A 15,911-nucleotide genomic window follows, 5' to 3' on the forward strand; every position below is an offset into this window, starting at 1 on the left:
GGGAGCTGTGGAGGCCACCCATTGAACAAGAAGAAATCAATTGGTGCCTACAAAGAGCCTTCACACCTATGTTCTAGAGTCTTTGGTACAGGGACATACTTTGCAAGCAAAAGAGAAATATAAACACCAATCCACCCACAAATGCTCTGATCTACAATGGTGTCCTTTCTGCAAGATATGCTAGGGAATGATGGCACAAAGCCTATGGAAGTTACCAACCAATATATGATTTGGCTGAAGGTTCAATCCATGAGATGGAACCCATACTCAACACTGCTTGGGTGAACAAGAACCTGAACCTAGATATCCAAGGGACCTAGGCTAAAACAAAACACTGCTGTCCAAAAGAAAAAAAAAACAGTAATAAAATGACTCCTAATGACATTCTTCTATAATAATGTTGTATAATTATATAATATAATTATCCATATAACTAGATAAACTATAATTATTTTATTATTAAAGAAAAGAAACTATGGGGAACTACGTAGTAAAACCCTATCTCAAAAATTAAAACAAACAAAAAATCAAAGAAATGATTTTTAAAAAAGCAAAACAAGGTGTAAGAGAGTTGGTTCTGTGGCTAAGAGCATTAGTGTAGGTATTGTTCTTGCAAAGAACACAAGTGGGGGTTCCAGCACCTATAACTCACAACCACCTGTAACTCAAGTTTGAGGGAAACCAATGCTTTCTTCTGGATTCCTTGGGGACCCACACTCATAAGCATATCTCTACACATTGACACACACATAATTAAAAGTAATATAAATTGAGTCAGAGATGATTGAGCATATCTTTGATCCCAGAACTCAGGATCAAAGACAGAACTCTATGAGTTCTAGGAGAGCCTGGTCTACATATCAATTCCAGGCCAGTTAGACTACATAGTAAGAACCTGTCTCAATAATAATGATGATGATAACAATAATGATGATGATGGTTGTGGTAGTGATGATGGTGGTGGTGATAATGATGATAAATTTTTTAAAAATCAAAACAAAAAATTGGAAACAGTCTAAGTGTGTAATAGTAGGAAATAAATTATATTACAGTTAAGTAATATATAATTTTTACAAAGTTAAATATGGTTTGTAAAATATTAATCACATATTGCTAATGAAAAATTATGAAAGAACAAGTACATTATGAAATCACCTTTGCAAATTTAAAATATATATGAGAAGATGGAATCCTTGAGATTATTAACAACAGTTGACACAGAGGAATCACACACAAGTAACACAATTAAGGCAGAATAGTTGTAGAAGAGCCAGGCTACCCACTAACTAGCCTGTTCAGAGCAAGGTACAAATTTTAATGGCTCCTTGCTAAAACATCCTACAGTGCCAGCTTAAGCAGCCACCTCTTCTGCAGGATACAAATGACTCACAGAGTATTTACTGTGATTTAAAGGGTATCTTACTGGATTCACTGTTTTTCTTAAAGTAATTCTTACACAGCATATTAGGAAAATAGGAAAATATTTTCCTATCCTTTTGGTAATTTAAGCCCTATAAATCTTTTCCAGATCAAGATAAGTTGGGCTAGTCTTTGGAGTGACAACGAAGAGCTCCCCAGGAGAGTCCTATCCCTCCTAACTTGCTTGAAAGAGTATTCACAAGTACAAGATATAGTAGCTTGGAATGCTGAGTGCCTGCATCCAGTTTTTACCTCACAGTTTTTTAGACTTTAAGTCTTTGAGTTTGAAAGTTATTTATTAGAATTTTATAGTTTATGCATTTCTTGCTAGTTACCAAGCAAGGCAATCAAACAATGAAGATAAGTTCACATGCATTAAAAGATAAAGGGATGCTGTAGAGGAGCTTGTCATGTGTGCATAGCACTTTCAACCAGGACCAAAGCAGACACCCTCCACATGAGCTAGAATTGTAGTCGGCTCCTAGCTTTTACGTCCAGTCAAACTAGATACTGTATTTCCAAAAACAAAACACTGATAAGATACTGCTATGTGTTTACTTGAAGAATCACAGAAATCATCACATTATAAAACCTTTTCTCAATCCAAAGAAAAAACAGGTAGATTTTGCACAATGGACCCATGTAATTCAGAATGAGAAGCATCTGAAGTCTGAGTGTCTCAAAGTCCCCGCCCAGTGCCCATGACTGACATTTGACTTTGAGCCTATCAACCTGGATTTCAGATTTTAAAATAAATTGGACTCAAATTTTCCTCCTACTACTCTGATTTTCGCTCAGGAGTTCTGACAAAACATAAAATTACTGCAAGGATGATTGGTTCAAAGGGACTATAGCAAGAATTTTGAAGAGAAAAAGCTAAATTCATGGTTTAGAAAGAGTATTACTGCTGCTTAACCAAAGCAAGGGAATACAAGTTGGTTTTGAATCCTTGTTCAAAGACACCATTCAAAACTCTTAGCAATACCTTATGAATAAACTTTTGTCAAACTCCTTTGCTCTAAGTTTTAGAAAAATTTAGAGTCAGGCAATCAGAGAAATTTAGTCAAGCAATGAAAGAGGAAAAGTGGGGGAGAGGGAGGAACAGCCACCCCAGCTTCTGGGGTGATGACGGTCGCTGCCTTGTTTACTCTGCTTGCTACAGAGATGACATTGAAGCAGCATGCCATTTTGGGGCGACAAAACTAGCAGTAGGAGGTTTTCCCCCAAGACTAATGTAGTCTCTCTCTAGCCCATGGCTCCAATTATGTCTCACAAAGCTTGCAAGTTTGCATATATCACAGCAACATTTGCAATTTTCAAAATTAAAGGAACAAATTTTCTTTTCCCAATCTAGAAATTTGACGGAATTATTTGCTAAGTGTGACTCTGTAAGCTTGTTGTTTGATACGTGATACATTCATATGCTTTAAGGGGAAAAACGTTTCCTCATATTTCAGAGCCCCTCAAAGAACTGATTAGATAGAAAACGCCATAAAAATCAGTCTTATATTGGACTGGAGTCCAAGACTCTCCAGGCCTTTTGCCTCCCCAAAACTCACACAGATGACATAGGCTGACCAGGTCTTCAGAAGACACCATTTAACATAAGGAAATGCAACCAGGGGATAGTTTGAGGGAAAAGGTCTTACCTTTGGGGAATCAGCTTCTAGAGTGATTAGGAAGGGGAGCTTATGACAAAAAAAATGTAATATAAAAATTAAGTAAAAAAAAGTTAATGTAAGATTATAAAATAAATAAATTAAATCATTATACCATCCCCAAACATCAACCACTTTCTAGAGAAGCAAAACTAGCATAACATGGGGTTTTCTTCTGAGTAGCATCTAAGGCGGCTGCACGCTAAGATCCACACTCATTTGTAAGTCCTGGAAAACCCAGCAGAAAATACCAGGACTCCCTTGCTGTTTCAAGACACACTCTTCCCTCAGCATGCACTTAAAGTCACCAGCACAGCTCCAGGACTGCTCGCGTGTCCACAGACAGATGAAAATGGGTGGATGTTCGGGGTAAGGTTAGGGAAGTTGGTCAGGGACTTGAAAACAGGAAACTAGAAATCAACTAAACTAGAATGACCATTACATGTGCCAAATCACTGTCACAAAAGCAAACAGGGAATGGGGAATGTGTCTGGCACCTACAGTGGTCCTGCGGAGTGTGTGATGAGGGAATACGATGAAACCACATAAAAAAAAAAGTGGGCCAAAATGAATGTTCAAAATTGTCATGCACTGGGGTCACTGATAGCTCCATTTCCCCCGCACTGTGGTAGTTTTAGAGTGGGTTTTTATTTGAAAGGAAGATACTGCCAAACATAATGTTTGTAAAAATTGTCATTCTCCGTTTAGAAGAAAATTTTCTGACACATCTTAAGTCTAAATTTGATTAAAACCAATGGTATCTCTTCCTAGTGCATTTATGCCATAAAATCATTAGCATTAACATAACCTTATTATTTCAAAACTCAAACCTTTTGGAAGGAAAGCGTGACTCCTTGTCTTTTGAGTTGTCAGCAGTAACCAGAAGGTTTCCCCACATGGCAGTCTTTGACATTTCATCAGAAATATTGATCACGGACGGGTCATCTCTAGACAGGAGTTCATCCAAAAGGAAATAATATACAATAAACAAGCAAAGAGGCACTCAGGTAGGGAAGATGAATATATGACAACTTTGTAACTATGTGAAACATTTTACCTACATTCTTCACAGTAAAGTACATGCAATATAAAGTTCTCATCTTAAACATTTTGAGATGTACAATTAAAAGTTATTAAAGGCATTTACAACATATATCCCACTACTACATCTGTCTCCAGAATTCTTTTCATCTTATCAAACTGAAATTTTATATCTATTAAACAATAACTCTCTGCTTCCTCCTCTTCACAGCCCCTGCAAGCACCACGGCATGTTCTGCCTCTTTTGCTCTATTTTACGTGTGCCATGTAAGATGCCTCATGCGGTGTTTGTTTTTTCTATCACTGCCTTATTTCATTTGAAAATGCCCTCAGAGTTCAAGATGCCCTATCATATGCCTAAATTTCTCTCCTTTGAAGATTAAATAATATTTCATATTGTTTATTATAATAGCATATTTTAAATAATTAAAATTGAGAAGCATAAAGTAAATCACTCAGTTACTGAAGGGTATCCGAAAAATCCAAAGAAAATATTCCAGCTGTGTAGATGTAGATTTGGGCTACAGTTTTCTTGAATCATCCCTAATCTCAGACATTTACTTCCAATTCTGTTCTAATTTAAATGCTCAAGAGGCCCATGCTGCCAACATTTTAAATTGCTGTTCCACCCTCTTAAGACCTCCATCTCTGCACTACTGGGGTTCTATTTAGAAAGTGGTCTCCTGTGCCAATGTGTTCAAGTGTACTTTTCACTTTCTCTTCTATAAGGTTCAGTGTGACTGGCTTTATGTTGAGGTCTTTGATCCATTTGGACTTGAGTTTTGTGCATAGTGATAGATATGGGTCTGTTCTCATTCTTCTACATGTTTTTGATAGCCAGTTATGCCAGCACCATTTGTTAAATATGCTTTCTTTTTTTCCATTTGATATTTTTTGCTTCTTTGTAAAAAATCAGGTGTTCGATGGTGTGTGAATTAATATCCGGGTCTTCAATTACTGTATTGCTAGTGGGAATGCAAGCTGGCACTGCCCCTTTGGATGTCAGTATGGTGATTTCTCAGAAAATTAGGACACAACCTTCCTCAAGACCCAGTAATACCACTTTTTGGTATATATCCAAAGGATGCTCAATCGTGCCACAAGGACATGTGCTCAACTATGTTCATAGCAGCATTGTTTGTCATAGCCTGAACCTAGAAACAACCTAAATGTCCTTCGACAAAAGACTGGATAAGGAAAATGTGGTACATTTACAAAATGGAGTACCACACAGAAAAAAAAAATCTTGAATTTTGCAGGCAAATGAATGGAGCTAGAAAACATTTTGAGCAAAGTAACCCAGACCCAGAAAGACAATTATCACATGTACTCACTCATAGATGGTTTTTAAACATAAAAAAAAACAGACCACAAATCACAATCTCAGAGAACCTAGACAACAATGAGGACCCTAATAGACATACATAGATCTAATCTACATGGGTAGTAGAAAAAGACAAGATCTCCTGAGTAAATTGGGAGCATGGGGACTTTGCGAGAGGGTTGAAGGGGAGTGGGGAGGTAGGGAGGGGAGCAGAGAAAATGTAGAACTCAATAAAAATCAACAAGAAAAGACTTCCATCTCTTTTGTTTCCTTTGTCTTTCTATCCTTTTTCTTGCCAGCAACATCACTGCATTTGCTGTTCATAGTTTTATGTTCTATCCTGATCCTCTGTTCTACTTGAATACAGTGACAACATTATTCTAGATCACTGGTCAACAGTTGCTTCCCCCAAAAGTCAAAGCTGTACACATGGCACTTACTCAGTAATTACGTGTCTGAAAATGAATTCAGCCTGTGCCCTTGATGGGGTGTAACCAAGGAACCTACAGTATTAGGTTCTGTGCCGGCAGTTGGCTGGTTTGTTTAGCTTTGTTCTGTTTTTACATTTTAAATGTACAACAATTATAGAAAACATTCATGCTGTGTCAAAACCTCTCAAGACTTAGAAATATCATTAAATGGCAGCATAAAATAATCAAAGACCAAGTGAAAACTTTTGTAATAAAAAAAGCATTATTTTTGTACATATAAGTAACATTCTTTACTGTGAAAAAAAAATGACATTAACTAAACTCCTAAGCTGGCATCTTGTCAACTCTCTTGGTAGTTGTTTCCAAGAGGACAACGAACCCAACGTTTAGTGTAAATGATACACTAGAACTCAGTCTTGCTCAATCTAAAAAAGTGTTCTTAATTCCTCTAGCCTTCTTGAAAATGGAGCTCCCTAGAAACTCAGCATAGGAGATCAACTAATTTCCAAAAAAGCATTAAATGAAAAACAAGTATATCATGGTCTTATGAGACAGTCTTAGGAACAAAGAGGTTTACAAAATTTTGAATAAAAAATGTAAGCTTTAAGTGATAGTACTTTTTTATTATTTCATATGCAAAGTTCCTTTATGAATTCACAAGCTAGCATGCAGTTTGGACTGTTTTTTTTTTTAACCTATTTAACTACAAAACCCTTGAGGAATGGCAGGTCATAAAGCTAGAATTCACTCAAGAATATATTCAACTCAAACAAGAGTATTTTGAATGAGAAAAAAAGAACTAAAATACTTTTCCCAGTTGTTTTCACCTTTAAGTAACAGGTAATTACACCTAAACTTTTGGGGAGAATATGGTTTGGGAGTAAGACTGAGATACAATAGATTCTTTCCCACTTTGTCTTTTAAGTATCATGGTAAATCTCTTCCCCTAAAAAAATTTCATGTTTATTTATTTACTGGCACAGCCTAAGAACTGTGAGACTATACACTTGGATACCAAATAGTACTTAAAACAGACTTTATGAGGAAATTATCCAAACTAAACTTTTGAAATAGGAAGATAGAAAATGGGGACGAGAGAGGAAGGGAGCAGAGAAAGAAAGGGAACAAAGAAATAGTCAGGGAGGGAGGGGGACAAATGTTTGTAAAAATTTCCATTGTAACTAATAAAACTTTGCTTTGTTGTCCTTGTGTGTAGAAAACTCAGTGTATTTTGCAGAACTATATGAATATTTTCTCAAATGGCAGACTTGACTGACTAACCAAAAAATTAGTTATCTTTTTGGAAGTGACTTTTGTTAGGAGCAAATTCTCAGAATAAAAATGTTTTCATAAGATTTCCTCACAGATACTGACCTCATTTATACTAGAAGTGAACGGTGAGTATCTTCAGGTGGTAATTTCTGAGAATATGAAAGTAATCTTTCATACACCTTATAAACCATGAAAAAAAATACATCTCCCTGTGTTTGCTTCTTTTTGTCATTTTGCTACACAAGTGTTGGCAGAACTTACAGCAATCTATAATTTATTTCTTGGTCTTAGGGTTTTTTATATTTTAATACAACTTCAATAACTTTCCTATGGTATGAAGAACATAACCAGCATATTCTATGACCCTCACTCATGTGTTTTAAATATGTGTTTACCTGTAGTGTCCCTCCAGTGGGAGTTGTACTGTACCCTCATCTTCCATGGCTAGCATACTTTGTTCTTCCTGGAAAGACAAATGTACCGTATATAAAGTGAACCTGATGGGTCTCCATTTTACATTAAAGAGGAAACACAGATTAATGTTTTATTATCTCATTAACCTCAGGACCTTCCACTTTGTTTGCATTTATTAATGCTAGTACAGGTCGTTTCATAAAGCCTCAGCTACTAAGAACACAAGTAATTAATGAAAATCTCATAACACAAAGTAATTTAAATGCTAACAACAATCTCGCTCATGTCATTCAATGTGAAACATGGTTAATTTCCAAGCACATTATGAAATAACCTAAATTTTACAAGAATAAAAGTATGAGTAATGCTATGAGAGTTTGTTTTTTATAAATTGAATTTACATTCCCAAATTCTCTACTAGGAAGAAGTAAGGGCTACATATTTAGAGCATATAAATGCTCGAACTCTACTTTAGAGTCACCTGTAAGCAATGCCAAAACTTCACCTATGGGTAAATGGCTCCTCCATCTGGAGGTTCTGATTCTGTAGGTCTAGAATAGAAAGTGCACAAGTTTACATTCCTAATAAACTGCACACGATGTTGATCACACTGTCTGAGACCACATTTTGAGAACTGCTCTAGAGAATTGGAAAAAAAGGCGGTAGGCACCTTCTTATATGCATAAAAACATGGATTTGGGTCTCGTTCACTATTGCAGCATTCTCTTAACCTGCTAATCAAGACTTCAACCTTGATGATCCAGACTCAGGCTATATGTTGTGGAACAACGGTGACGGGACCATATGAGCTCTGCTGCTAACCTTGCTTATATGCTCCCCCTCAGACACCTCATAGTGCATTGTACTCTGTGGAACTAATTATTTATCTTGTATCCAAGAGAATAATTCTGTTCACTTTCTTGTGCTGTTTTGTAAGGGATTTATTTCTTTCAAAGTCCGTTTGTGTGCTGTCATTGGCAGTGCTAGGAGGACTAAGAGATGATTAGTGCGTGAGGACCTAATGAGAATCAGCTTAAGAGGAGTTATTTAGGCTTGAAGTTTAACACGTAGGGAGGGCAAGGTGTCAGGTACATGAGGCACCTGGTATAAGCAGCCAGGAAACAGAGCAAACAAGAAGTGAGGCCCAACTACAAATTTAAAACCCAAAGGTCTCGGTGACCAATTTCTTCCAGCGAGGCTCCATCCCATTCAAATTACACAACCCTCTAAACAGTGTCACTAACTGGAAACTAAGTGTTGAACCACACAATCTAAAGAGGACATATTACAACTAAACTTGACCATTATGCTCCATTCTTCCATAGGTTCATTCATAAACATCTCTGAGATCCAAGGAAATAACTTAACTGTGAACTCCTGTATAATCAAAAAGCAATTTGAATGTCTTCACCATACGACAGGACAGAATAACCGTCCCCATTCCTAAATGGAAGAATGAGACTATAGAAAGGAAAGATCACACAAAAGCAAGACCAAAACCCAGGAGGGCAAACACTAAATCCTATAGATTCATGTCCAGCATTTGGAACTCATGACAGAATCATCTGTGGTCCAAAGGGCTTAGGTAGCCCCATCTCTCCTGCTTTATTACCAGCACCATGCATAGCCTCTTTATTTGCCAGCTCTGCTCCCTGCTGCAGGCTTTGCTGTGTAGAAATCCTGTGGTTCTTGCCTTTTCCACATGAGGTTTTCTTTGTAACTTCAACTTCACAGCCTCATAAATTCCCTTCTTGGGGGCCTTCTTTCAGTGATTCTGACCCCATGATAAATTTACTAGCCTCAGTGACCTTCAGAAACCTTGGCACAGGTTTCATTTCATTCTATTATTCTTGTATCTTTCATGACTATACAACCACTACCACACAGTACTGCCAACTCCTTCAACCAGCTCAAGATGAAGTCTTGCCCTCTTTGAAGACAGCTGTATCAGCTTTTGTATCCTGAACCCTAGAAAAACACATCCATAGGCAGTTGTTTCTGAGGAGGCAATGCCTTCATCAGTATTCTCAGATTAGACTTTAGTCTTAAAAATGAATTTCCAATTTCACAAGATGGATCTTACAGTGGGTGGAGTCTCACCTTTTCTCTTGTACAGAGCACAAGATTTCCCTTTAATGGTACTAATCTCTAATGACATACTAGCCTTATCAACAACAATCTTACATATAATTTTAAGCTTACAGTTTTCCCCCACAAACTAGACGTCTTTATATGTTTTTGTTCCACTTGTTGCTCTCTGGCTAAAGATCTGGATGAGAGCAATAAGTAATACCCATACAGTATGAACACCTGAACAATTTTGACATTTTCTCTCAAACAATTTAGTCTATTATTTCCAAATTTAGGTACTCTGAAGTTCTCAGGAAATAGGTAGACTAAACACAACCAACTTCTTTGCCATATTATGAAACAAATTTTCTCTAACCCAGATCCCAGTAGAATCCTTGTTCCCTTTTGAACCCTTTCAGGAATTGCTCCTCCACTGTCCACATTTCTTTCAACATTATAGTCTACTGAACTCCCACCAGGGCAGCCAGCAAAGCTTTGCATATAGTCCTAGATCTTTTGCTAGCTGCATTCTAAACTCTTCCACATTTTCCCCACAAGCCTGTGCCAAAACCCAAGAGCCATATGGTCAAGTTTGTCACGGCAACAGCCTTATTCCTCCACAATAAATAAATACACAATTCCTCTGTATTAGTTACTTTTCTCAGAATGTGAACAAATACCCGATGAGAATCAGCCTAAGAGAATGGGTTATTTTGACTTTCATCCAGGGATATAGTCCATTATGACAGGGAAAGCACTGTATCAGGAGCAAGAGGTAGCTGGCCGCCCTGCTCCAGTAGTCAGAAAGGGGAGAGCAGCACCAAGTGGGGCTTGGCTTTCAAATCTCCAGCAATCAATTTGCTTTAGGGGCATCACTTCCTAAAAGTTACACAATCTTCTAAAAAGGTGTCATCATCTGGGCACCGAACAATCAAATATATGAGCTTATGAGAAACAATTTATACTCAATTTACAACAAGAAGACCATTAATTAAAAGAAGTCATTTAAGTATAAGGAGAGCCAATCTGCAGCCTAGAATGAGGTGCTCCTTCCAACTTAGTTTGTCAAGATATATGGGATATAACATAGCATATACATAACATACTATACACCATAGAGTCAAAGACAGAACGTATCTATACATTCTGGTAGAAAAATACGACTTTTTATAAGTCTTATGTTGCTGTACATGAAGGGACATAAAGAGAACACAGTGATCCCAAAGACTACATAAGACAAACCAGGATATAAACAAAGTATACACGTGTCCTTGGTTGTTCACTAGAAGATGATACACAGCATCTCTTCTGGCCAAATCAGCAAGATTTACTAAAGACTAAAGCGCAAATCAAGCTGAAAATAATAAAAGTACAATCAGTACCTGTGTCACCTGGCAGCACAAAAAGCAGACCCATTAGCAGCAACAAACACTGGGGCTAAGGTTTTGTGAACAGTTTTTTCTTCCTGATGATTTTCCACTTTTCTCTCAAATTGCTTTCAATAATTATTTTGCACTCCGAGGCTCGCTAGTGTGTGTGGGCTTTATTCTAGTCATCATCCTATCCAAACAAAAACTCATCACCTCTAAAGATAGCATTTCCAAGCCATGCTTATCTGAAGTGAAGGGTGGCGGAGCAGCCGCTGCTGCTGTCTTCAGTGCCAGAAGGGATCTGGGTGGGCCTGGGAGTGGTGATGGAGGGACAGCTGCATCCAAACAGCACTGCTGGGAGGCAAAGGAGGAGACTTCCCATAGAGGGGCTGTGAAATCAGGCGCAGTTACCTTGATCTTCACAGCCCGGGTTATATCGTCATTCAAGAAGACAAATATCCGAATAGAACCGAGTAGCTAACTACTGAAGAAGCACGAAACGTGGCTCCCAGACAGCACCTCATCTACACAGGAACTGTCAATGATACACTGAGCTACATCGTGAAGCCCAACCACAACATGTTAGAGGGTTTGGCCAAAAAGAATTTAGAATTCCTTATGCTATGACGGAAAGACAATCTTTTAATTAAATTGTTTATCAAAGAAGTTTTCAGGTATAAAAAAAAAAGGGGGAAACAAATAATTCCATATCTAATAAAGAGCAAAAAATGACACACAGAAAAGGAACCTACTCATTTCATGCATTGATTGAAGACACATTGTGTTTTAGGTACATATCAAAGAAAAATAATAGGGACACTACCAATCAGGTTCACTTAATGAATGTATATTTACATAATCTAGTGACAGGTAACTGTAAGGTACTGAGATACAAAATTAAAAAGAAAGATATAAACTCGATTCTCAAAGGAAACAAAAGATTAGCACAAAGAACACAAGAACAGACAGTGAAGAGAAGAGACTTCAGGTAGGAAGAAATGATGTGAGATAAATAAGGTGTTTCCATGACAGTAAGCAAGCAGCTTCACAAAAGACAAAGGCCCATGGTGAACTGAAATGGGATTCTAGTGGTTTTTGATAAACTGAATGATATTACATCCTTAGTCTGAACTTTATTTTGTAATAGAAAATTGTAATTATTATATTATAGTACCTGACATATGGTTAGTCCTTTACCTTTAATAAAATAGTTGCCTTAAATTATATATCCATTTAGGGGCACAGTTTGTATATATGTGGAAGCGCTTTAAAATCTCAAAGTTTAAACAATAGCTGAGAGTCAGCATTCCGCAAGATACTTAAGTTACTATGGGGGTCAAATACTTAGTGATTTTTGCAATTCATGTGTCCTAAGAAATGGGAGGAGATTCAGGAGTCACGTTCAACACCTCATTTTATTGAAGAGGCAAATAAGGCAAGAAGAAGTTAAAAAATTCATACATCTCCTTCTCTCAACTAATACCATCATCTTCAGATATTGCATATGTATAAATTTGAAAACAATAAGGAGTATACTTTTAAGAACAATTATTTCTGTTTTCTAACAGATTAAAGAGTTGATAGCATAAAATAATAAAAACTTAAAAGGTAAAATTGGGGTGGGGCATATAGAATTCAGCAAGCCCATGGAGTCATCAGAACCTATGGCTCAGCAACGTTTTGAATTTTGTGCGTGTGTGCACATACGTGTGTGTGTGTGTGCATGTGTGCATGCGTGTGCGAGATGAGCACATGTGGCAGTCAGAAGACAAGGAGTTTGTTCTCTCCTTGCATATGTGGGTTCCCTAGTCGGCAGGCTTGATGGGCAGTGCCTGTACTGCTGAGCCATCTCACTGGTCCCAATTCAGCACCTTTAATTGCCTAAATTACTTTAAGTACAAAAAAATCTCTGATATGGTAATCTTGTATAAAGAACTTTGCTGTTTTATAGAGATTGAGATTATGTGAGTCTAATAAAAGGTTTATCTCAGATGTCAACATCACCTGGAGGTCTAAGAAAATAGATTTCTGGCTCTGATATGCATCATTTGATGAAGCAGGCCTGGGAATTTGCATTTTTAAAATATTGCAAGGTGCTGGCTGGTGCAGCAGAGACCCTGGAACCAGTTTTTGGGAAAGAGCTGCTTTAGGAGATAGAACACACTTGTCCCACTCCATAGTTGAATCATAACATCCCTTTCTCTATGTTAGTAATTAGGATGCACTTCCTAAACCCACAGCCAACTCTTACCTTTCTGAGAGGTGAAGCACTTGCTTTGATTTATTTAATTGTGCTTATTTTTAGATTGTTCTTTCTTGGAATCTTTCATGATCACAAGGCCCAGTTTACCTTATTTTTTGTTCTCTTCTATAGGGTATGTGTTAGAGCAGTCCCTCAGTAATGAAGAAGGTATAGAAATGATTACTTCCACGGAATTGCATCTCCACCCCTACCTAACACCGGTACCCATGTTTTCCACCTGAGAGTAAACATTCTGCTGGAATTTTCTGCATTTAACAGTAGTCCTTTTGTGGTGAGTACAATGTCCTAGGGAATATTTAAGTAGGGAGGAAGGCATGTTGGTACTCTGAGCACATTTGGACATCCAGAATTGATTCTGCAGTCTTCCCTTTACACAGAGCAATGTGCAAAATGTCAGGGTTCCAATATTCATTTCTACCCTGATTATAATCCTTTCTTTCTAAAAGCTGAAGCATATGTATATGCATATGCATGAAGTACATGAAAATTTGGAACAGAAGCTCTGCGACCTTGGACTGGCCTGTGTAGCTATTTATTCTGCTTAACTCATTATTGAATTTTAAGGTCAAATGAATGTTTTCTCAGTGCCATAAGACAAGAAATGGGCTACTGATAGGAAAACCCTGGAGGATAAAGGTCCAAGCTTGTAACTATCATCAGAAGGACCAGAGGTGAGCTCGCTTTAAATTCAAGTCTCAGGGAGCTGAGACATTTCTGCCGTTTATCATCTTGCCAGATCACAACAAGAGTTCCTCAATTAATTTGAACATTTCTGAAGAACTTATCCATTACCCACTCTACTGTACAGTCTCTTGGAGTCCTGGGCAGTGGTACAAGACACTACAGTACAGTCATGTCTTTCAGGGGAATTCATAGGCTCAGAAAAAAGAAGATACCCAAGTCTAGGCCCCCAAGTAGAAAATTAACCTTGGATTTAAGCTTCAGTGTCATCCTCCACAGGGCCTCCTCCACTCCTCACCGGTTCTGCTTTCCCGATGCTAGTTCTAAATAGAACATAAGCATCTTCACACGTCCTTCCTTATCTCTCCACACTCTTGGTGTGATGTCTTCTTTGCACTACTTAGAACTGCTTTTCAATGTTTGAGGATAGGTTATTCCTTGAATGAAACAGTGGGTTTTTTGTTTATTTCCATGCAGTTGGGATCATATGATATATCATCGCCATAATCTTTGTGAGATTTTAAGGATTTATAAACCCTTCTGGTAAATATATTGCAAGTTATTTTTCCCCTCATATTTGGAACTGAAGGATTCAACTATAAAATTCCCCCAGTAAGTCTTATTCTATTTTTATGTTCTTGCTGGAAGTATAAGTTCTAGGAAATTTAGTGATATCTAGTTACTCTTAAAATCTTTACTTTTAAATTCACAAAACAGTAAATACTAACAGTGCACAGTAAGGCATAATGTGATATAATATAAAAAGGTTAAAAGTTCTATACAAGGTCTCAGTGGAGTTAATAAACTCCCAAAATGCAAATATAATAAACACAAATGTAAGTACTATATATAGATAATGTATATGTTAATATATATATGTATATAACATTATAAGTAGTTATGGGCAAGAGGAGTGACTAATTCTATTAGCAATAATCATATCTGAGATAAACCTTTTGGCTGGATATCATTGTGCAAAGTTACAGTGGCTAGTTCTAAAACATTTATGAGTACTGTCAACTTGTTCTCTGAATGTCACGAACAAACAGGAGCATCTGACATTGTCTTTCTAGAATAATAGAGAAAATGACAATGACAGCATAGTGGCTCACACAGCATTTTCCTTAGGGATTTCCCAAACACTAAGAGAAATGGAATTCTAAGACCGTTTCACTCTGAGAATGGCCTCAGGAGAACACTGTGTGAAAGAGATGGAACTCTATGGAAAAGAGTGCCTCTACCTTATCCCACCAGAAACCGTAAAGATGTTTGACAGGAAATAAAAGCAGTGCAATAAAGAAAACAGAATGTATATGTTACTAGACAAATGAGCTTAGTAATATAATCTTTGGGAAGATGGGATAAATTCATAGGCCAATAAACATTGTCTTTCAACTTTAAATCTTGGGAAGTTTTTTCAGGTGGGGTAAGTTTCAGTTCATCATATAGGCACTGTTAAGTTATTCTTAGAAGAGCTCTGCTACTTAGACAAATACAGTAAACAGAAAAGTCAAGGACTAGCGCCAGTTTCACAGTATTTTAACGTGGCATTAACATTGCTAGAAATATGACTCTATACATGCCTTCTACAACATTTTGGAAATTTGAAACATTCATACAGAAATAAGATACACCATCGTGATGTTTTTATATGTGGATACCATGGAGGAAGGGTCCACAGATCACAGATTATATAGTTATGTTGGTTGAATGTTCTCTGCCAAAAATTCATCAGAATTTGTGGCCCAATCTGGCCTATCCAAATGACTGAGCAAAACTAAAACTGTTGTTTGCAAATAAATTTCCCTACAGGAAAGAAGAAAAGTATCTGTGGTCCAAAACATATTCAGTGGAAAAGAAACTGAATGCTTTTAGTAATCACCTGGGAAAACAGTAGTGGAAAGAATGAACAAGTCTCCTAAAATGTTTCCTTTCTATTTCGTTTATACATAGAAATTTTTCTTTTGT

The 15,911-nt window shown here is 37.2% G+C and overlaps 1 protein-coding gene across 3 annotated transcripts in view; it reads right to left on the reverse strand.

Moving 5' to 3' along the window:
* Slc4a10 (solute carrier family 4 member 10) overlaps positions 1-15,911 on the reverse strand; it is a 204,074-nt gene that overhangs the window by 3,186 nt on the left and 184,977 nt on the right. For 2 of the 3 annotated variants that reach the window (XM_050122411.1, XM_050122405.1), the window contains exons 23-24: positions 7,541-7,608; positions 3,908-4,024 (exon numbers count right to left, since the gene is read on the reverse strand). In XM_050122411.1, the coding sequence (XP_049978368.1) occupies positions 3,908-4,024; positions 7,541-7,608 (185 nt within the window). Of the gene's footprint in view, positions 1-3,068; positions 3,108-3,907; positions 4,025-7,540; positions 7,609-15,911 lie in introns of all 3 variants that reach the window. The other variant, XM_050122421.1, reaches the window with a different exon arrangement.

Source organism: Alexandromys fortis, unplaced genomic scaffold (genome assembly GCF_014885135.2).
Source record: "Alexandromys fortis isolate MF-2015 unplaced genomic scaffold, M_Fortis_MF-2015_v1.1 scaffold_8_9099976_23576923, whole genome shotgun sequence".
Taxonomy (NCBI): Eukaryota; Metazoa; Chordata; class Mammalia; order Rodentia; family Cricetidae; genus Alexandromys; species Alexandromys fortis.